The sequence below is a fragment of the Triturus cristatus genome, chromosome 12 (genome assembly GCF_964204655.1).
Source record: "Triturus cristatus chromosome 12, aTriCri1.1, whole genome shotgun sequence".
In the NCBI taxonomy this organism is placed as follows: Eukaryota; Metazoa; Chordata; class Amphibia; order Caudata; family Salamandridae; genus Triturus; species Triturus cristatus.
This window is the reverse complement of record NC_140595.1, coordinates 575,421,557-575,445,763: the sequence shown is the minus strand read 5'-3', so window position 1 is coordinate 575,445,763 and position 24,207 is coordinate 575,421,557. Positions and strand designations below refer to the sequence as shown.

At 46.3% G+C, this 24,207-nt stretch overlaps 1 protein-coding gene across 3 annotated transcripts in view; it reads left to right on the top strand.

Moving 5' to 3' along the window:
- ABCC12 (ATP binding cassette subfamily C member 12) overlaps positions 1-24,207 on the top strand; it is a 907,115-nt gene that overhangs the window by 475,436 nt on the left and 407,472 nt on the right. For all 3 annotated transcript variants that reach the window (XM_085640128.1, XM_085640130.1, XM_085640129.1), the window contains one exon: positions 7,723-7,826. In XM_085640128.1, coding sequence (XP_085496254.1) covers positions 7,723-7,826 — 104 coding nt within the window. The remainder of the gene's footprint in view (positions 1-7,722; positions 7,827-24,207) is intronic.

Genomic DNA, 24,207 nt, shown 5'->3' with positions numbered 1-24,207 from the left:
ATCATGATATCCCAGCAGAAGGCTTTTTCACATGGTGAAATCACCTTAGAACATACCACAATTCCTAAAATGAGTATGGTACCATCAACAACTGATTTATAATGTAACTAAAGTCTTAAAACCTTCTATTAACTGCAATGCTTTTTAATGAGGTGCTATCATGTATATTGGTCCCAAGATGGCTGCCAACACTTCTTGGATGAAGTGCTGACAGCCAATCAGATCTCAGAATGAGATGTGTGGTTAGGCTCCGCCCACATATATATATGATTTTACTTTTGATTTTCTCAGGAACTACTGAACAGATTGACACCAGACCTGCAAAAGGCACATCCCTGACCTGAGGACTACCTCTCTGCCAAATTTCAAGTAATTCTGTTCAGCCGTTCGGGCTGTACCTTGGACTAAAGGTCCCTATGGAAAATTGCATGGGAAAAACGCGTTTTGGGACCCCCCTTTTTTCTCGGCCTCCGCTTGACGAATCACCACGAGACTTTCAGGGTAGGAGCGGAGCGGAGCGCCCCACCTATTTTGAAAATTTTGCGAGGATTCGTCAACCAGCGCCAAAGTTATTCCAAATAGAATGTTGCGGATTTCCAATGGAAACACGGTCCTAACTATAACTATCTACTGGCGACCGCCAGTAGATAATATATATATATATATATATATACACACACCAAACTTAGTCTCTCGGTTTCTCAGACTAAGAAAGAGCGCACTCACTCGTAGATTTCATGAAAACGGCTTTATTTTGCTTGCCAAACCCAACGCGTTTCACCTCTTCCAAAGGCTTGATCCCGTGATCAGAAACCGAGAGACTAAGTTTGGTGTATAGATATCGGCTGTATCCTGCCGAAGAGAGACGCACCGCGCTATATTACGAGCGCCAACGTCGAAAAAAGATCCAATTTGGACTCATATATATATATATATACACAAGTCAGAAGAAGGACAAAAAGGAACAAAACAGCCAGCCTTGCAAAGAATAACCAGAAGCAATAGATGAGGCTATCCCAAGTAAATCAAGAGAATCAATCTATCTGACAGTCGAAGCAGGAGTGTTACAAATGGTACTTAATTTTTGTCTAACATCAGGATGGGATTATACTCAGACACACATAGATATATGCTAGTTTATTGGGAAATTAATACTGAGGAAAATTCACATTTCTAATCCCAAATGTAAGATAATAAAGCCCTTGGACCCAACGGAATCCACTGATATCTTAACAGGTCATGATTTGGAATCACTACTGGCATTGCATGAATTGGAGGGTTTTGCTCAGTTCGTAACGAAATAAAGTAATGAGAGAGTCCTGCAGCTCTTGGAGACAGCAGGAATAGTGCAAAGAAGCTGCAAAAGTCAGTTAAAAGTAAAATCAAGGTGTACACCCCAAATTTAATTTGATTCAATCAATAGTTTCCATGAGACGATCATCCGGGAATTGTACAAATTGCGAACAGCTACTAGACAGAGGTCTTTCAAGAGTCAATACATTTTAACTAAAGAGCCGTGGCAAGCAGTGCTGTCTCTGAAAAACAATGCCTCTCTGATTATGAAACCTTTGGACAAAGGAGGAAATGTGTAGCAAAATAAGTCTAGGTCCCATGAGGAAGCTCTTAGACGGCTTAGGGCCTGATTACAATTTTGGCAGTGTGGCCCCGGGTCCACCCTGCCACCGCACCACCAAAGCCATGGTCAGGCACCAGCAAGATTGGGAGTTTGCTCCTGTCTGGCAGGCTTTGTTTTTGGAGTTCCCACGGTGGTGTCCTGAAAATGGGCACAACAATTGGAACGGATTGTTAAGGCCATGCCATGCAGGAACTAGGGGTTAACATGTTGTGCCCCCTTGCGTGCATCCACAGGTTGTGAGGCATCAGTTTTCTCTCCACCACTGTGTTCATTAAGTAGGAACCTCCATGACACCGCCAGTGGAGAGGAAACATTGTAATATGCTTGACAGGACCGCAGCGGTCCTGTCAAGCATATTGCGGCCTCCTGACCACCGCAACACTATCACAGAAAGGCAGTTTCCTGGTGGCTGCAGCAGGCTGTGGTTGTCCGACCCCCCTAATCGTAATAGGGTCATTGGGAGACCACCACCGCCGCACTCCCACAATTCTGGCGGTCCGCGGACCGCCAGACTCATAATCGGGCCCTAAGTGATGAACAATGTTATCAGCCCATCACAAAGGAGAAGTATAGTATCCAGGCATTCTACAATCTGACTATTGGCTTGTGGGACAGAGGTGTCCTAGATCAGTAGGAATATAACTTTTTAATGGTTGGCTGTCCAGTGGTCCCTGAGTTCTATCGCATACCAAAGATCCCTAAGAACAGCGAGAGACCTCCAGGACGTCCTATCGTTTAATGAAAAGGGAGCTTGCTTGAGAATGCACTATTTTTGTTGATTCGCCTTAATGGCGGCCGCTGCGCGACCGCGCAGCGGACGCATGCAGCGGGCGCGCCACTGGCACGCCGGAGGCGCACCAGAGGCAAGCCCGTCTGTGCCTGGACCGCGCCCAGCGCCGGAACCCCTGGCCCCCACGAACACCATGACACCAGACTCCGCTATGACACCAGCACCCTCCACGCACTCAACGCCGGCCGAAACCACACCTGCTTCCAGGCCACCCCGAAACAGACCCACGGACCCTTCTCCTGCCGCACCTGCAGCTTCACCTGCGACAGAGCCACCAAACCTACAAGGACTGGACCCAACCACCTCCGCTGCATACTCCTCAACACCCACTCCGCACGGAAACACGCCATCGAGCTCTGGGATCTGCTCGACACCTCCACCCCAGACGTAGCCTTCCTGACCGAGACCTGGTGGAACGACTCCTCGGCACCCGACATCACCATAGCCATCCCGAAAGGTTACAAGATCACACGCAGGGATCGTTCCAACGGAATCGGAGGAGGAATAGCCATCATCCACAAGGCCACCCTCAAGGTCGCCACCCACGCAGACGATGCCCTCAACACCGCCGAACACCTACACTTCCGGATCCACACCAACCCCAGCACCATCCTCAGAGGAACACTCATCTACAGACCCCCCGGACCCCGGCTCAGTTCTGCGACTCCAATGTAAACCTCGCCAGCACCCACGCACTCGCATCCACGGACTACATCCTCCTCGGGGACCTGAACCTCCACCTCAAGAACAACAACGACGCCAACTCCGCCACCCTGATCAACAACCTCGCCAACCTCGGCCTCAGACAACTCGTCACCGCACCCACCCACGCCGCCGGCCACACGCAGGACCCCGTCTTCTCCACTGCCACCCACGTCGCCTTCGACCACACCACCGAACTCCACTGGACCGACCACCGCTGCATCCATTTCACCTTCAAGAAAACAACCATGCACCACCGCACCCAACAGCTGCCTTGCCACAGCTGGAGCAAAGTCACCGAAGACCAGCTGATCACCTCCCTCACCCAGAACCCACCCACCAACCCCACCAGCCCAAACGCCGCAGCCCGCAACCTCAGACAGTGGATCGACGACTGCGCCAACACTCTCGCCCCGCTCAAGAAACCCTCCAACAGTCACGCCAGCAAGAGAGCCAACTGGTTCACCGACGAACTCCAGACCTCCAAACGCGCATGCCGGAAACTGGAGAAGATATGGCTCCATGAGCGCACACCGGACAACCACGCAGCCCACAAGGACGCCATCCGCAGACATCACCACCTCATCAGACTAGCCAAGAGATCCTCCTTCAAAGACCGCCTGGATAACAACGCACATGACAGCAAAGAGCTCTTCAGCATCGTAAAGGAACTCTCCAACCCCAGCGCCAGTCCCAACGACATCCCGCCTTCACAAGAACTATGCAACTCACTAGCCATCTACTTCCACCGCAAGATCACTGACATCCACAACAGCTTCATCACCACAACCACCCTGACTACGCCAGACTCCACCTCCCCTGCGAACAACACCAGCACCAACAGCCTGACCTCCTGGACCAACGTCAAAGATGACGAAACACGCAAGGTCATGAATTCCATCCACTCAGGATCCCCGTCAAACCCGTGCCCACACCACGTATTCAACAAAGCAGACGCAGCCATCGCACCCCAACAATGGAAGGTCATCAACATCTCCTTCGATACAGCGACATTCCCGGAGGACTGGAAGCACGCCAAAATCAACGCCCTCCTCAAGAAGCCCAAGGCGGACCCCAAGGACCTCATGAACTTCCGCCCATCTCCCTGCTCCCGTTCCCAGCAAAGGTCATCGAGAAAATCATCAACATGCAACTGGCCCGCCACCTCGAAGACAACAACATCTTGGACCCTTCCTAGTCCGGATTCAGACGAAACCACAGCACGGAGACAGCCCTCATCGCCGCCACAGATGACATCAGCCGCCAACTAGACAAAGGCGAAACATCAGCCCTCATCCTCCTGGACCTGTCAGCCGCCTTCGACACGGTCTGCCATCGCGCTCTAAAAACACGCTTCCAAGAAGCCAGAATCCAAGAGAAGGCCCTTGACTGGACCACGTCCTTCCTCTCTGGCAGAACCCAGAGCGTCCGCCTCCCACCCTTCCGATCCGAAGCCACTGACATCATCTGTGGCGTCCCCCAGGGCTCATCCCTCAGCCCGACGTTGTTTAACGTCTACATGGCCCCCCTCGCACGAGTGGCCCGCCACCACGACCTCAACATCATCTCCTACACCGACGATACCCAGCTCATCCTCTCCCTCACCAAGGACCCACAAACCACCAAAACCAACCTCCACGAGGGAATGAAGGCCATCGCCGACTGGATGAGGAGCAGCCGTCTGAAGCTGAACTCGGACAAGACGGAGGTCCTCATCCTCGGACCCACCCCCTCAGCCTAGCACGACTCCTGGTGGTCGATTACACTGGGAACAGCACCGACACCCACCGACACCCACCGACCACGCACGCAGCCTAGGATTCATCCTCGACTCCTCCCTCTCCATGTCCAAACAGGTCAACGCCGTCTCCTCCTACTGCTACAACACCCTCCGCATGCTCCGCAGGATCTACAAGTGGATCCCGACCGAAACAAGAAGAACGGTGACACAGGCCCTCGTCAGCAGCAGACTGGACTACGGCAGCGCACTATACGCAGGAATGCCAGCCAAACTCCTACGACGACTACAACGCATCCAAAACGCCTCCGCCCGTCTGATCGTGAACGTCCCCCGCCGCAGCCAAATCACTCCCCACCTGAGAAACCTGCACTGGCTCCCAGTCGACAAGAGGATCACCTTCAAGCTCCTCACCCATGCACACAAAGCACTCCACAACGCCGGACCAGCCTACCTGAACAGTTTATCTGCACTTGCCAGTTGAGCACTAGCGACACATTCACTTATATTTCTAATTTAGCAAGATGTTTTGTTGTGTACATTTCTCACACAAACATGTTTGCTAGATTATGATATGTGATACCTTTTTTCTGACAAACTTCAGTGCACTTGCGCATTACGTGCAATAGTATTCTTTTTTGTCGTGGTGTCGATTCTATGTACTTTTGCTCATAATAATTTTGTTTTGAGTTCATTGACACTTGCCTAGATATGTCTTGTATATTGTACGAGCAATTCTTGTACATATTGTATATAACCAGCAATAATTTGGTATTCGACCAGCATACATGATTATTGTTTGAAATACATATACGATTTACGTTTAAATTGCCACTCCAAGATGTCTGCCAGGTTCACGATACATGACAACACACTTTGTTGTCCTTCGTTGTGTACATCTTTCACACAAACATGTTTTCTAGATTATGACATGTGATACTATTTCCTGACACACTTCAGTGAACTTGCGCATTATGTGCAGCAGTTTTCTTTTCTGTCGTGGTGTCGATTCTAAGTACTTTTGCTCATAATAATTTTGTTTTGAGTTCATTGACACTTGCCTGGATATATCCTGTATATTGTACTAGCAATTCTTGTACATATTGTATATAACTCGCAATAACTTGGTATTCGACCAGCATATATGATTATTGTTTGAAATGTATATACGATTTACGTTAAATTGCCATTCCAAGATGTCTGCCAGGTTCACAATACATGACAACATATTTTGTTGTCCTTTGTTACTGTTTACCCCTCCTGAAAACTTTATCCATTGCTCACTGATTGTCTTTCCTTACGTGATCAAGACTCTGCATAGAGTTGAAACGCGTTGTTGTGAGGAATAAACACCTCTTTGGATACTTTTCGGATTCTGGCATTTACTGGTAACTGAGAGCGCAGCACTTTACCTTGTGGAAATATATATATATATATATATATATATATATATATATATATATAACAAAATTCCGCTCCATCTGGACTGCTCGACCCAAGAGAGGTGGCGCATATGCCGGCGGAGCACGCCGGCTCGTAAATGTCCCCACAAAGATCCAGTAGATGCGCTCTCAGTCACCAAGAAAAGACAAAATCCGGGATTGTGCCGAAAGAGGTGTTTATTCCTCACAACGCGTTTCAACTCTTTGCAGAGTCTTGATCACGTAAGGAAAAAAGTGTGTGAACAGTAGATAAAGTTTTTGGGGTGAAAAGTAAAGAGGGACAACATAATGTGTTACATTGATCGTATAGCCAACATGGCAGACATATTACAATGGCAACACACTCATGGATATGCAGGACAAAATCAGCGTGATTACGTCCAGGGTCACTGCATATACTCATGTGGGCAAAGGTCTCTATTGGGCTTACTAGCACTTGCCTTTATGTGTCTTTACGATGTACGAAATATTTCTTTTCCAATTATCTCAGGTTATTTTTATATTCTTTCGCCATTATACCTTTGCCCACATGAGTATACGCAGTGACCCTGGACGTAATCACGCTGATTTTGTCCTGCATATCCATGAGTGTGTTGCCATTGTAAGATGTCTGCCATGTTGGCTATACGATCAATGTAACACATTATGTTGTCCCTCTTTACTTTTCACCCCAAAAACTTTATCTACTGTTCACAAACTTTTTTCCTTACGTGATCAAGACTCTGCAACGAGTTGAAACGCGTTGTGAGGAATAAACACCTCTTTCGGCACAATCCCGGATTTTGTCTTTTCTTGGTGACTGAGAGCGCATCTACTGGATCTTTGTGGGGACATATATATGTATATATATATATATACATAAATATATACAATATTGTCCACAACGATATAAGTGACAATGCTTTTTTTCTCAATATCTTTTTCATTTACACCACAAGTATAGGAAATCGATATTTTTGGGTTCAAAAATATTTTTGACTCAATATGTTCGTAGCACGATATTAATGTTGTTGATAATATGTCAGTGAACCATTCAACTACATACCATGTATTCAGTAACTTGATTCATGTTAATGTTTTTGTTTGTATTACAATTATTTGGTAATTATTGTACAATGACTCTGTTTCGACCTTATTTATCCTTGTCATCAAAATAAATCAAAATAAATCACTTTCTGTCTGCACCAAAATAAAGTTAATGAAAGCTAAATACTTAGGGTCTGATTCACAGAACTAATCTGAGACAAAATCCTAAACGTACTACTTTTGGTAGTCACAGAAGGCACTTTTGTGAATACCAAAAGTATTAAGTTTAGGATTCTGTCTCAGATTAGTTCGGTGAATCAGGCCCTGTGTGTTTATGTTGGGCATAAAGTTTCAATGTGTTACTAATACAAATGTATTTATTTTGTAGGATACATAGTGGCAGTCTTAGTTATCTTACTCTTCATGTTAATGATCGGCATCTCTGTCTTCAGTAATTGGTGGTTAAGCTATTGGATAGAACAGGGTGCTGGGGTAAGTTTGCACATTTATGAATGTATGTTTTTTTATATTTTCAATTTTATACAAAGTTTAATAAGCGACTGTTAGCATTAAATGATTAAATGATTGTGCCAGGTGTTAGATTGCTCAGGAAAATCCTGCCTAGTTTTTAGATTAAATAGATAAGAATTTGAATAGTGTTCTTCCTATTGTTCTGAAAATTGTCCTATCAAGTGTTGAGTATGGATTATGAAGGTAACAAAATGTTATAATGGCAAATTTAAGATTTCAAAAATGTATGCCATGGTTACTTTGAGACACACTGGGACCTATTCATAAAGGGTACATTTTTGTGTGAGTAAATCTACATGTCTAAATTTACCCTTAAACGTTTGAATAACTTTACTACTTTTTGATATTCTCCATTTGCTAGTGTAAAGCTGGTCAAAAGCACAGACATACATGTTGCCCTGTCCTTAAATGGATTAAAGTCAGCCACCATCATATATGATGTAAAGTTACTACGAGCAGTGACTTCATGACCATATTTGACGTCCTGCACACTTAGCAGATTTCTCCGCAATGGGGCTGAGATCTCCTATAGTAAAATATAGAGACATTTTAATAAGTTCAGGTTATTAAAAAGGATTTTAAATATTTGTAAGTTAAATGTTAATGTAGATTAATTTCATATAGGTACTTTAAATGTAATGTTTTTAAATGCTAGAGAACTATTAATGAAATTAAAAAATATATATATTATTCATTTTGGTATGTTCTGTTGAAATAAATTAAAATCTTTTGTTGAAGAGACGTGGCTATAGCGAGGGCCCATGTAGATGTGTTCTTCCTGAGCTGAGACCACTGGAGGGCTACCCGGCCGGATACCCATCTGTTGCTGTCAAGACTAGCCTGAATTGACTAGAGAGGTGGTGGATGCTCTTCGGCACCCATTGTTGAATATACACCTGGACTGCAATAACTGAATTGCGGGGTGACCTCCCCCTCCTGGCCTAGCGTTGTCAAAGATGGCATCCTCCTTGGAGCAGGATGGGCAATGTCCTGAGGGTGACAGAAACAAAACCCTGTGACTCAGACTAGCGATTGGCTGGAAAGAGGGGGGTGCTACCCCTGGAGGATGAATTGCAGCATGGCTGCCAGCAGTAGGGGATCTTTGAACACACAGGAATACAGACCTAATGAGTTGAGTGGACAACCAAGGGAGTGGTGAGATCCTGATGCCAGCTGGGGGACATGCTTATCCCTCAAACCTGCAGAGGTCTTCAAGGCCTAAGTACCGTATATCTGATAGAGAATTCTAGTGGCAGATTCCTTACCTTAGAATTTCCCAGGAATCAGGCTGGATCCGGAAACATTTGTTTGCGCAATACCCCTTGCACGCACCGTCGGGTGGCTCCATTCGACTCCGTGTGACATTGTCTGCGTCATTTTCATCAGTTAGGACGTCGCGGTCACCTATATAGGCATTACCCAGGTGCGCGGATATCAGTACTTTTTACTTATCCATGGCAGATGTGCAGAGCACTAAAGTTACTGACGTAAGTGTCTGCCAAAAATAGGGCCCTGAGACAGGGAGTAACCCTAGCCCTAATGAATAAGTTCACAGAGTGGGGAGGCATTGGCAGGTCTATAAGGAATCTGCAGCTAGATATTATCTCTACCAGAAAATGTGTTACCGAATGTAAGTAATTTGTTAATCTGATAGAGACTTCTAGCTGCAGATTCCTTACCTTAGAATAGATACCCAATCCAAACTCTCCTGGCGGTGGGCTGTGGACAAATTCCTCACACTAGAAAGTCCTGCAGGGCCCAATGGGCAAAATGCCTGTAATTGCGGACCTGACTGTCCAGGCAGTAGTGCGTGGCAAATGTGTGCAGAGATGCCCACTTCGCTTCCTGGCAGATGTCAAGGACTGGGACACCCCGAACCAACGCTGTGGTTGCAGCCTTTACCCTGGTGGAATGGGCTCTTAATCCCTCCGTGGGTTGCTTCTTAGCCAAAGTGTAGCAGGTCTGTATGCAGAGAATGGCCCAGTGATAAATGGTTCTTTTCTGCACTGCCTGACCCCTCTTAGCTCCCACGTACCCCACAAAGAGTTGGCCATCCATCCGGAAATCTTTTGTGTGGTCAAAGTAGAACAACAACGTTCTTTTTGGGTCCAGGTGGTGGATGTGCTCCTCATCTTTAGAGGGATGTGGAGGAGCAAAAGAAGTGGGCCGCATGAAAGACTGAACCAGATGGAATGAGGTCACCACCTTTGGAAGAAATAAAGCACAGGTGCGAAGCACCACTTTATCTGCAAAAGTCATCATGTAGGGGGGCTTGCATGATAGGGCCTACAACTCACTCACTCACCCTCCAGGCAGATTTTATTCCCACCAGAAAGGCTGTCTTGATGGTAAGCACCCAGAGGGGACAGTTATGCAAAGGTTAGAAGGGAGCACACTTAAGAAAAGTGAGGACCAAGTTAAGGTCCCACTGTGGTATGACAAAGGGCGTGGGTAGAAACAAGTGACCAAGCCCTTTCAAAAACGTATGTACAATTGGAGACTTAAAGAGAGCGGGCTGGTCTGGCAGCCGCAAAAAGTGGATAGAGCATAAAGATAACCCTTAAGAATACTCAAAGCAGAGCACTGCTGGACAAGGGTAAGAATAAAAAGAAGAACAGTGGAAAGAGAAGTAGAAGGAGGATCAATAGACCTTTCTGTACAAAATTTTGCAAACCTTTTCGACGGGCCCACACCATCTTAGTGGAGTACATACTTTGGGAGGAAAGTCAAAAGCCATCAACTGTCACTGCTCAATCGAGGTTCACAAGGACGGGTGGAGGGCCCTCCCCTGCTGCTGCGACAGAAGATCCCCCCAAAGGGGCAGCCTGATCGGAGGATCGATGCTCATTTTCAGAAGCTCTGGATTCCAGATTCTGCTTGCCCAGTCTGGAGTCACAAGGATGGCTTAGGCCAGGTCGTTCTTGATCTTGTTCAGAACTCTGGGCAGAAGTGGTATGGGCAGAAAGGCGTACAACAGGCCTGAGCTCCACTTGCAATGAAAAGCGTTGCCGTGCTATAGCCACCATGGAAACTCCAGCATGGAAAACCACTGACATTACGCGTTCTCTTCGGAGGCAAACAGACCCAACCAAGATTCTCTCCACTGCAGAAAGAGACCATGCGCCACCTCAACTGGAGATGCCATTCGTGATCCGCTAGGCATTGACAGCTTAGTTCATCCTCCCTGGCGTTCAGAGACTCTGCCAGGTGTTGAACCACCAGGGTTATGCCCTGCTGTTCCAGCCATGTCCAGTGATGCAGAGCCTCTTGACAAAGGGTCCACGACCCCACCATGTCCTGTTTGTTGCACCACATGTCGGTGGTGTTATCCTTGGACACCTGCACTAACTTCCCCTTGGCAGAGGGAAGAAATGCTTTTAATGCCAACCGAATCGCTCGAAGCTCCAACAAATTGATTTACCGTCCTGACTCTGGAGGGTGGAAAGATAGACCAAAGTCACTCAGGCTGACTACATGCCCCATTGGGGCATGGTAGCCAGAGCTGTGGAGGCCCAATATTGAAGATCACATTGCCGCACCGGCCTATTGTGTATAGCAATGTTAGAGCTTGCAGCACCTGGGGAGGTGTTGACTGTTCTAGAAGCCCTATGGTGACTTCTTGAACCAGGGAGCAGAAGACTTGTTCCATACAAGAGCTACAAAACTCTCAAAAGCCTAGGCCAGAAGAAGCCCTGGGGCCCCTCTGCATCTGAAAGGGATCTCCCCCACCCACTGTTTGATTTGGAAGACAACGCTGAGGCGATCCCAACTAGGTGAGACATTAAGACTCTACTGGCTGCCTTCAAAAATGAAATGGGCCAGGTGCTGGCTGAGCTTGGCCATGCAGTCCAACAGCTCGACATGTGGGTAAACCACCTGGAGGTCTCTGTAGCAGAAATGGCCCATGAGCAATTTGAGCTGACTATACAACAGGAGAAGCCATGTTAATGGTTGACAAATAAGCTGGAAGACAGAGAAAACATATTGCATCTCAACAACATCTGCATTAGGGATATTCTGAACATGGTTTTAACCCCAAGAGCTGCATCAATACATTCAGCAACTGTTTTGAATGCTACTCTGGGGCCCAGAGTAGCATGCAAAAGAAAACAAATATGATTTATTACCAAGTCCACAGCTCCCAGTTGTGCATTGACTCCTTCTTTGCCCCCTCTCAGTATTCCCCTGTGTGTCATCATCTAGTACAGGTACAAGGATCCTCTCAGTCCATGCCCCAGCATCTATGACTCTACGGATCTCTCCCCCTGACTTGTCCCTATACAGATTTTGGAAAGTGAACGTAATAGCTTTTCGATACCCCGTTCCAAAAGGCAATATATGAGAGGTGGTCAGGGGTGGTTTCTCGTTATGGGGGTGGGGGCTCCATCCCCATAGATGTTGCCTCCTTAAATAATTTTTACATTAAATAAACACATCCTACCTGCGCCCAAATTATTGATCCTTCTGCAAATCTTTAAGTTCTGACCCTCGCTCTGCACGAGGGTCATGCAGTCACAGCAGTACTGACAGGCACATGCACTTACTGCGCACGTGAGCCGTGTCGCAGAATGTTTAGGGCTTGCTTGATGTCAGCCCTTGTTTCTGTGGCCTGCCCAAGTGTCAGGCTGCGCCTACCCTGTGAAGTGCACCACCGTCGCTGACTGACTCCATTTGGGCGCTTCAGGCTGCAGCCTGAGTTACCAATACAGTTTGTCTTTCACAACTCGTCACAGAGTGTGGTGGATCAGCCAGCCCTCCCCAATCTGTGATGAGTTTTGAACAGGAGGCCCGAATTAGAGGAAGAAGGGTTACGACATGCGGACAACTTTGGATGAAGAGTAAACTAAGTTTGTGTGGATTTCAGGAGTTTTATTTTTCAAGCTCTGCCTATTCCCTGCGACGCGTTTGTCTCCACTTCTTTGTGCCACTTGACTGTAGTCATCCTCGGGATCGGATTGGATCCAGTGGGACAGGTAATTGATAGCTATGGGGAAGGTGACCTGTTTCTACTTTTCTCCAGAGTCATGCGTTCCAAGCAACAGCTGCTGCAGCAGCAGGACAACATGGATTAAAGAATTACTTTGGTTCGCTGGCATATTACATTTTTCAAGTACAGCCTTGCATGTGCATGCCTTGAAAAGTTAATTGCTTTTCAGTAAAGTCAGCTTTGCTACTCACAGGTAGATGCTTCATTTCTTCCAAAGGTGGTGACCTCATTCCATCTGGTTTAATCTTTTTTTTTTAAAGGTGGTATTTGTGTTCTTTTTTCAGCATGTCCCCAAGCATTTACTTTCTAACCCAACACGCTTTCTTTGTGTAACTCTTCAGCCGAAAATCTGTAAAACAGGCATACCTGAGGGACTTTTATTTTTTTCAAATAGGTTGTAGCAGTTGCCTAGCATACACCTATAGACCTGGGTTTGTAAATGCCACACGTTTTCAAGTCCCCACACAAATTTATTTTTAAAAATTGCAGGTTAGCCTCTTAAGTATTTTATTTAAGCAACCTTGTTCTTCACATTTTTATGTTTTTAAGCAGTAAATATATTGTCTGCTTTGATGATTGGAAACATTATACAAATTGTTTAAGGTACGCAGTATGATGTTGTACTGTAGACATATAACTACGAGAACTCAATGTATCCAAAGATGCTGTGCTTGCCTACAGATGGAGTTTCACAACTAATGCTTTGAGGGGGTTGTCATTTTGCACTTGTATGGATCCAACTGAACTGTGTGCATGTCTCTCCCACTTCTTCATCCATCACTTTGCTAAGTGCTGTGTCCCATAACAAGATAGTAGCACCATGGCAGACGTCCATCACGACACACCAAATTACTTCCCGCATAGGAAACACACTTCCAATCGCACATCTTACAAGATGTAGCATGCTACCCATGTAGGCAAGTGCTTCAAAACTCCACATTGGTAGTAAGCACTACACAGATATTGCAATACAATACAATCAGTGTGAGGAGAAAAATTAAGTGAGAGGTAGCAAGAGGGGTAGAGTGATGGAGGTAAAGAAGGACAAGGAGAATAAAGGAAGAATCGAGTCATGTAGAACATTTTAAATGGATACATACAGGGAAAGGAGATAGAAAAACAAAATGAGACTAGGTAGAGGAAATGTTCTTAAGAGTACAAGCGTTACAGAAATTGAAATGGAATGGAATAAACTAGCTTGGTGTGGCAGGGCATAGAGAAAAGAACAGAGTAATAGATAGACGGAAGGGCACAGAATGGCATTGAGGGTATAAAAGTGGGAAATTTTATTTTTGATTGCCATCCACAAATGTATAGTGCTACAGGAATAATCTAGGTAGGATATCAACTGCAAAATGTACCTCACGTAAGTATGAATTAGTGCTTAAAGATTTCATATCCATAATTCAAAATCTATACACTTTGAGACACCCACCCATGAAGTCCCATGGTGACGGTTGCTCTTGCTCACTGCGCTTGCTCGTACAGTCTAATTCAGGATTAAGCCTTACGCCTCGCCACTTTCAAAATCCACCAGCCACCACTGGAGGTGGTTGAGAACTAATTTAAAGAGAACGGAACAAGAGACCTGTTGCGGGCAACGATATGGGATGCCACTAAGGCTGTGTTAAGGAGAGAACCTATTATTCAAACCTCCGCCTTCCTGCGCTTGGTTAAAGATAGAAATATGGAATTGGATGCAGACATAGTCACGTTGAAGACAGAGTTTAAACATACAGGTAGAGGGAGATTCAGCATAAAAGCTTCTAGACAAAACAACTATACTACAAAAGGGGAGATAATTGATGAAGACGATCACACCCACATGACAGGCTAAGGTGTCATGGACTCCTATGTTAGGTTTTACACATCCCTCTATAATAGAACACTGTAATATAGAACATTGCAGTCCCTACCAACAAGGTGACTACCTGGACAGCACCTACTTTCTAATGGTCGAAGCATCCCTCAAGGATGAGTTAGACCAACCCATAACTCCGGAAGAAGTAACACAGGCCATAAAGCAATTCCCTAACAACAAAGCCCCAGGACCGGCCGGGTTACCAAACTCCTTCTATAAGGCGTTCTTGGGCCTCCTGCCCCCCAATCTGGTGAAAGTCTACAACTACTTCCTCGATCCACAAATGTTCACCCCAACAATTATGTAATCCCTCCTAATCTTTCCGGCAAATCCACAAACAGACCTCTGACTCTGTGATTCATATTATCTTATAGCTTAACCTAATAGCCATGTTATTATCTTTTCTAAAATTTTGATGGCTAGGCTTGTCGGGGTGTGGCTGACTATGATATCCCTTTCTCAGGCTGGTTTTTGTGAGGAACCAACACACAAGGGACAACATCTGCCTACCAGTAAACATGGTGGACAGGGCGGTGACTACCAACACACAGGTACTCCTTCTCTTGCTTGATACAGAGAAGGCTTTTGACCAGGTGGACTGAGTTTTCCTATGAAAAACATTGGACAGAACAGCCCTGGGACCCTGTATGAAGACCTTCCTTCTAACCTATTATGTAAAACCACACAAGACTCAAGATTAGATCAAGACTCTCAGACCCTGTAACCTTGCACAGGGAACAAACCTAGGGTATGTTCACTGACAATCTTCATCTTAACAATGGAACCACTGGTGAACCCCACCATTTTTTTTTTTTTAAACAGATCTCATTGACATTTGGTTCATATAACATTCACTTAAGTGGCTCATATATCAAACATCCATTCACATGTTTATGTTACATTACTCTTCCACACTTTCTGTTACAATATCTGTTAAGAGTAAATTATTCAACATGTTCAACTAATCCCAACTTCAAATCCCCTCCCTCCCTCCCCCTAAACGAGTTGCTTAATTTCCAGTCGTATTTTTCAGCGGTGTGTATTACTTCTTCTTCTATCTGTGCTATTTTTACTTGAGGTGGTGCATGGTAAGTGGGTGAGGGTTGAAGGATGGAGAAGGGGAGCGACAGCACCCCCAGCCCCGCTATGTCTTAGGTCCTTTATGTCCCTTGCGTCCCTATCTCATTGCCACTTTCCTCTGGTCATCTAGATCTAGTGTTCGGTGATCGTTCACTAGGTTCCCTTCAGGCTCTCGCTATTTCTAGGTTCCCTATGCCTCTGTTCCCTGTGCACAGCAAGATTCTATTTTCTGCGTCTGCCCATTTCGCCAGTTCTCTTCTCCAGCTCCCTATTTGGGGGCCTCTCACAGACTTCCAGTTCTTCGTGATTTCCCTTTTCGCTAGTACAAATTCTAAGTCTTGAAACCTCCTAGTAACCTTGGTCTTGGCCATGTGCGGGAACCAGTGAAGTATGCAGCGACCTAGTGTGTGCGGAATTTCCTTATCTATGATGTTCTTCTCAGTCATTAGTACCTTCTCACGGACTTCTCTCAGGCCCGGGCAGTCCCACAACATGTGGAGGATGTTTGCCTCCTCCTTGTCCCCACATCTTGGGCATGCCGCTTCCTCCGTTTGGAAGTAGCGCCTGATTCTGACCAGTGTGAGGTACACCTTATGAAGTATGTAGTAGTTTATGAGCTTGAACCTAGCGTTTCTAGAGACCTTCAGGGTGTGCTCTATAATGGTATTCGAGTCTTTTGCTATGAACGGTTCCCCTAAGTCTTCCTCCCCTTGTACTCTCAATTGCTCCAAGGGCCTCTGAATGTCCCGTGTGATGGCTCCATATATGCAGGAGACCATTTTTATCCTCCCTGCGGAAAGGATCACATATCTACAGCAATCTTACACTCTAGGTTCTGTCGCCCCCGTAGACCAGTGCTTTCGGGAATGCCGCCTTCACAGCTCGATGTAATAGGAAATGTCCCTGCGGGAGGTTAAACTCTTCTTGTACTTGTATCCCCCCCGCTTCCTTCCAGTCATCTAGTCCAGCCCAGTTCCCCCATGCGGTATCTGACAGAGCATTTTAATGGGTAAATCTGGGGAGTAGGGGACCCTGCAGCCCATCCTTTGAGCCATCTCGCCCAGCACCTTGTGATTACTGTCTCTTCTTCCACCTTCCTGCGTGGTCCTTGCTTCAGCCTTAACAATATTCTCGTTAGGACTGGGGGTTCTGGGGCGAATGGCGATTATACCCTGTCTGGGTTTCTGCTGTCTGCCAGCCATCTCACAAACCATTGCAGCTGTGCTGCCAGGTAATAAGCCTTGAGGTCAGGGACCGCCAGCCCCCCACTGAGGTGGAGCGTTGCATTGTACCCAAGGCCACTCGTCTACGCCACGTCCCCCATAAGAATGCTATGATCTGTGAGTTTAGGTTGCGAAATGTTGCACAAGGGAGCCCAATCGGAAGTGTTCCGAATATGTATAGCAGGCGTAGTAGTGCCATCATTTTCAGGAGGGCCACCCTGCCCGCTACCGATAGTGGAAGGGACCCCCAAAAGTCCATGGAAGAGCGTAGAGCCCATATCCCCCTGCCTACATTGCCCTCTACCAGGTCCGCCGTGTCATGATATATCGTCACCCCCAAGTACTCTAGGCATGTGGATTCCCATTGCACGGTCCCCAGCCTCTCTGGAACTCGTCTATTGTGTGTCATATAGAATACTTTAGATTTCTGCCAACTTACCCGCAGCCCTGAAAGGGTGCCGAATTTGTCCAGCAGATCCCTAGCCCCCCTCCAAATAGCTGCATGTATTTTGAATGAAGAGGAGTAGGTCATCCGCATAGAGTGCTATGCGATAATAAGTGTCTTTGATTGCCAATCCCACATAATCCCGTCCCAATCTGTCCCGGCATGTCAGCGGCTCCATAGCCAGTGCGAACAGTAGAGGGGAGAGAGGGCATCCCTGCCTAGTCCCCCTCTCTACCCTCATACTCTGGGAGATAATTTTCCTCGTCCGCACCCTGGCCCTGGGATTCGTGTGTAGAAGCTTTACCTATTCCACAAATCGCACACCTAGGCCCATCGCCTCTAACACTCTATAGAGGTATTGCCATTCTAGACTGTCAAAGGCCTTTTCGATATTGGCTGCAAATATTGCAGCCTCGTCTTTAGCATAATCCTCTGTCCTCATAATGGCCATTAGGTGTCTGATGTTAAGGGCAGCGTTCCTTTGTGGTATGAATCCCGTTTGATACACATGCACCAGCTGGGGCATGTGGGGAAGCAGTCTGTTCGCTATAATTGTGCTTAATATTTTATAGTCCATGTTCAGCATGGACAATTGTCTATACGCAGTTATAGTGTGTGGTGTTTTTCTGGGTTTGAGTACAGGGATTATTAGGGCTCCCTTTTGTGGTGTTGGGCAGCAGGTGTAGCTCTCTTGCTGGCTGGTACAGCGCGACCAACTTAGGAGCCAGCTCCTCAGCATATGTCATGTAGAACTCTGCCGGGAGTCCATCTGTCCCCGGCATTTTGTTGCGCACCATATGTTTAATGGCAACTTTCACCTCCCATAGGGAGATATCAGCCCCCAAGTCTTCTGCATCCTCAGGGTCTAGATGAGGCAGCTCCAGCTCATCGAGGTAGTCTCCTAGTGTCTCACCTCAGCTCCTCAAGGCACTACTGTATAATTTGGTGTAGTATCTGGCTAAGATGTTGTTAATACCCTCTTGTGTATACTGTCTGCACCCATCTTTGTCCTCTAGCTCTACTATCGGTGACTCTATGTTGTTTGGGTTGGTGAGTCATGCCAGCAAGGAGCCCGAATGTCTCATTTCGCATGTGTGTGGTCCAGATATTGTCTATAGTCGAACTTCCGCAGTCTCTCTCTCTCTGTTGTTCCACAGACTCTCGCAAGTCTAGGAGTGCATCCTGCAAGTCAGGGCTCTCCGGTCTTTTCTGCTCTATTTGTCTTAGCTCCCTTTCAGCAGTTAGGACTTCTGTCAGCGTACGTCTGACTCCTGTCACCTCCGCTATACAATGACCTCTGATAGTTGTATTAAAGGCATCCCATTCCGGATGTGAAGAGGACGCCGTCCCTTCATTGTCTTGGAAATATTGTGTGATGGTTTCTCTGATACCTTCTTTAAAGACCTGATCTTCCAGTGTCTCAGGGCGTAGACGCCAAGTAGGGATTGCCAGAGCCCAACCTACCTAGCATAGGCCCAGTAACACTGGGTTATGATCTGATATCATCCTAGCCAGGTATTCATTATTTCACACCTGCCCATGTATGTCCGGTGTGCATAGAAATGTGTCCAGTCCCGTATGTACATCGCATGTTGATGAAAAGAATGAATAGTCTATATCCTAGGGGTGCAGAGTCCTCCATGAGTCCACTAGTCCCCAGTGCCCCTGCCAGTCTCCAAACGCCCGTGCATGGTGGACCGTTGGGGAGTCTATTAATGGCGGTTGTGATCTATCCAAGTCAACATCGGCTATAGCATTGAAGTCTCCACCCATGAGCACTGCTTTCGTCAGGTATGAGACTAACTGTCGGGACAGTTGCGCCAGAAATTGTGGTTGGTCCACATTTGGGGCATAGACACTTATAATGCTCACTTCCCTACACTCCAGTCTCCCTCTCAGTGCTACATGCCAGCCCTCTGTGTCTACTAGCTTACTGGTGACCTGAAATGGAACTCCAGCCCTCACCCAGATCACAGCTCCCCTGGCATAGGCAGAATATGTAGTGTAGAATGCTTTTCCCCGCCATCTCTTCTGCAGGGCTTGGCCCTCCTTAGCTGTGAGGTCTGTCTCCTGAAGTAGCACTATTTGTACCCCCGTCTGTTGAGGTAGGAAAAGACTTTATACCGTTTGGTCATCGTATGCATGCCCCGTATATTCCAGGTTAAGCACTTATACTTAATATCATTCCCCATGTTCTTGTCCCTACTTTTGTCGTCCATCTCTCTGCCCCATCCACCCCAATCCAACCCGATGTGTCTTCCCATCACCACTGACATGAATATGTGGAGCAAGTCGTGTTTCCCTTCTCATCCATTCAACAACAGGTTGTCAGGTTTGCCGAATGCGAGCGGCCAGGGAACTACAGTTATGGCCGGCTCTCGCACTGACGCAGGTGTGGAAGGTAATAGCGGGGCTTAAGACCCAACCGCACCCGAGCAGTTACGCTTTGCGTTCTTGCTCCAGGTCGGATTAGTCCTTTCGGGTTCCTCATTGCCCTACTGGGTCGTCACGGCTCCTCCTAGGTCCACCATGCCTGTTTGGCACTCTGTGTCTTGACGTCCCGGTTCCTGTTCCTGATCGCAAGCAAAGTCCAGTATAATCGCGGCCGGCTCCCTTTCTCTGAAGAGTCTCCTTGGCTCTCTAACCCCGCGGTAGGCTCCAAGCATTCCCCTGAATGGTTTCCTGTTTTTGGTGGCACGCATAGCACAATGTACCAGTTGCTTTGCTGTGCCTACTACTCAACGCTTGTTCTCTGTTTTTTCTAAATACCGTCCTCATTCTTATATCTTTGGAGCTCCAGGTTCATGGAGTTCTGATTTTTCCTTTGTTATGTCATACTATTCCTGAATATAGAAAGGAATAGTTCTATACCCTGCTTCTAAGGAGTGTACATTTATGGGGGCATATCAGAGAACTATGAAGTAGTTTAGTCTTGCTTTTAAGGTGGGTTTCTTTGATGCATTCCTATGATGTCTTTCCTACAAGAGTACCTAACACTGCTTATAATACACTTCTCTGCTCTTTCCTTCTATCCAGATATCTGCACACTCTTACTTACTCCATCCACCCATATACACGGAAGAAGGGAGTTTTCCAGGTAGATACTAATTATACTAAGGGAATAGTGGAACTGGTAGGGACATAACTCTGTGTATACTTACCTCTTCTCTTGTTCTCTCTTTTCCACAGAGACTTCATTGTTTGATTTCCTCTGTCCTAGGCTGGGACACGATGTGGAACCTTTGTGTTTTCCACCTTGTTTTCTCTCCCTTCTTCCCCGGGTTACTATGAGTACTTTGACTAAGTTGGGTACAATAGATGATCCAGGGTAGATGAGGACCCTTTCACCTTTTGCATGACGTTCCTGCAGAAACGTGAGTAAACCTGATAGAACGTGAAGCCTAAACAGAAAATACATATTTCCGCCCGAACGTCATGGAAATGAGCCAAGTAACGCTTACAGATCTGGCCCACATGTTGGGCAGTTTACAGAAGGAAACCCATGCCTTGTCAGCACGGGTGGACACTCTACAGAGAGGTATGAGAGCTGAATCTAGTCCATGAACTATGCCAGAGACTCAATTTCCACCCTCATCTCAGTCTCCTAGTACTACTGTCCCAGTAATACATGTTATAACCCCTCAGTCAATTCCATTGGCTCCTTCCGAACGTTTTATGGGAGATCCTGCCAAGTTTGCGGCTTTTATTAGCCAATGCCAACTCTATTTTATGTGCAAGGCCACTTGCTTTCCGTCAGACCAAGCTAAGGTGGCTTTCGTTATTTCCTATTTGGGGGGGTCTGCTGCCATTTGGTCCATACTCCTCATAGAGAGAAACTACCCTTTGCTGCATGATTATTCCGCTTTCAAGGGGGAACTCAAGAAGCTTTTTGATAGGCATTCTTTAATGCAATCAGTAGATACTGAACTTTTAAATCTGAAACAGGGGACAAATGACTTGACAACATATATATCCACCTTTAATAGACTGGTAGCGGAAGAGGATGGCCTGAAGAAAAACGTAACACCATATTTTACAGGGGTCTGAGAGATGACATAAAAGACCCCCTTGCACAAGAAGTTGACCCTCCTGAGTCCTGTACCGCCCTAATAGATCTGGTTGTCAAGCTAGACCACAGAATCAGTGAGAGGAAAAGAGAAAAGGGGAGATCAGAAAGCTGTGTTTTTGTTTATAAGGAGAGAAAACTTGATCCAGAAAAAACCTTAGAAGACCCAGAACCTAGGCAGATAGGGAGCATTAGAGGGCCCCTTATCGAAGAGGAGCGGCAGAGAAGACGCGATAAAAAGCTGTACTTATACTGTGGAAAACAGGGTAATTTCCTCCGGGAATGCCCTCTGAAGCCAAAGCAGAGGACACCTTCGGAAAACTAGAGAGCCCGAGGACTCATGAGACAAAGACTTCGGGTAGTTCTGGGCTGACGGTCTAACAAGCATAAGCACAAATGTCTTCCTCACGCCATTTCTTTCTCTCCTCTCGGTTGATATGGGGACAACGGGTTTTGGATGTACGTATAATGGTGGATTCTGGTGCTACTGGTAATTTTATGGACTTACAATGGGCACATAGTAAAGATATCCCCAGTGTGGCTAAAGAATCTTGGAAGAAAGTCACAGCCATAGATGGCATACTCTTAAATTACATCAGGAGAAAATAGCCTTTGATCTTATTTAGTCCCCTCAGTTTCCTGCTATATTGGGGCTGCCTTAGTTATGTCAACACAGTCCTTTTATAAATTGGAAGGAGATGACATTAGCCTTCAACCCCGATACATGTAATAGTCATGTGTTTAGCAGTTCTAGTTCTGACACCTCCAGGAAAACAGTAGTACTCACTAGTTCTGACGTGGCAGATTTGCCTGACACATATCATGATTTGAAGGGGGTCTTTGATGGAGAAAAGGCAACTAGTCTTCCGCCCCACAGGCATTATGACTGTAGAATCAATCTAACACCTGGTGCTGGCATACCCTGCAGCAGAATATATGCTCTGACAGAGAAGGAAAACGCATATCTGCAAGATTATTTGGATGAAATGCTCAAGATTTGTTTCATTCGCCCTTCTCAGTCACCAGCATCCTCGTCTCTTTTCTTAATACCCAAACGAGAGGGAGGTCTCAGATGCTGTATAGACTACAGAGCACTTAACAATGTTGCAATCAAGAATCGGTACCCATTTTCACTGATTTTCTCCCTCCTTGATCAATTGAAGAACGCCAAAATATTCACTAAATTAGATCTGAGGGGTGCTTACCATCTGGTAAGAGTCAAGGAGGGGGATGAGTGGAAGACGGAGTTCTGTACCAAGTTTGGCCTGTACGCGTATTTGGTAATGCCTTTCGGACTCTGCAACGCCCCCTCTGCCTTTCAATTTTTTATTAATGAAGTACTGAAAGACATGTTAGACCTTTTTGTTATAGCTTATATTGATGACATTTTGATTTACTCCCCTTCCATACAAGCACATGAAATACACGTTAGGAGAGTCCTTGAGCGTTTGCAGGACAACCACTTGTATTGCAAGCTTGAGGTGTCAATTCCATACTGTTCAGGTATGCTTCCTCTGGTTCGTTGTGTCTCCACAAGGACTCGGTATGGATCCTCAGAAAGTAGAAGCCATCACTCGCTGGCAAGCACCAAAGAATATGAGGGATATCCAGAGTTTTCTTGGCTTTGCCAATTTTTACAGATGCTTCATTTGTAACTTTTATGAGTTAGCATCCCCCATCACCAGACTTCTAAAAAAAGGGGTTGAGTTTTTGTGGACCCCGGAGGCTGAGGAGGCTTTATGTAAACTGAAAAAAGCATTCACACAAGCACCTGTTCTAAGACACCCCGATCCTCTTAGGCCATTTGTGGTCGAGGTCGATGCCTCACAAATGGCAGTAGGGGGAGCTCTCTCTCAAAGAGACCCAAGCACAGGTAGCCTTCATCCCGTAGCTTACTTCTCTCACAAACTAACACCAGCAGAGCTGAATTACGCCATAGGAGACAAGGAGTTACTAGCCATAAAAAGGGCCTTCGAAGAATGAAGACAATACATTTTGGGAGCCAATTATAGAATTAAGGTTCTAACTGATCACCATAATCTGCAGTTTCTCAGATCTGCAAGAGCTTTGTCCATGCGACAATTACGATGGACGCAGATCTTCAGTGATTATGATTTCATTATCCAGTTTCAAGCAGGAAAGAAAAACGGATAAGCAGATGCTCTGTCCCGTTAAGGTTATGAGTTTGAGAAAATACAGGAGGATCCCCCTCCCATAATATCCAGAGAGCGCATAATTGAAGCCCTTTGTTCAAAAGACGTCTTTATAGCAAGGGTGAAAGAGACGCAAGACACAGTATACATAAAAGAACTGGCTAAGCCCAATGAAGTCAGTATTGTACAGGGCTTGTCTTACGTCCAAAGGGGATTGGTCCTTCCCACCCAAACTCTACAGCAACAAGCCCTATAGTGGAGTCACTCTTATCTACTTGCCGGACACCCCTGATATAAAAAGACCTTGGACTTCTCAAAGAGACACTTCTGGTGGCCGTGCATGGGGAAGGATGCCAGAGAATATATTCAAACATGCCATATTTGTGCACAAGGGAAAGCTTCTCATCAGGCCCCTGCGGGTTTACTACTGCCATTACCTACCCCACCTAGTCCATGGCATACGGTGTCCCTGGATTTTATTGTGGATCTAACTAAGACAGCTCAAGGGAATACCACTCTCCTTGTCG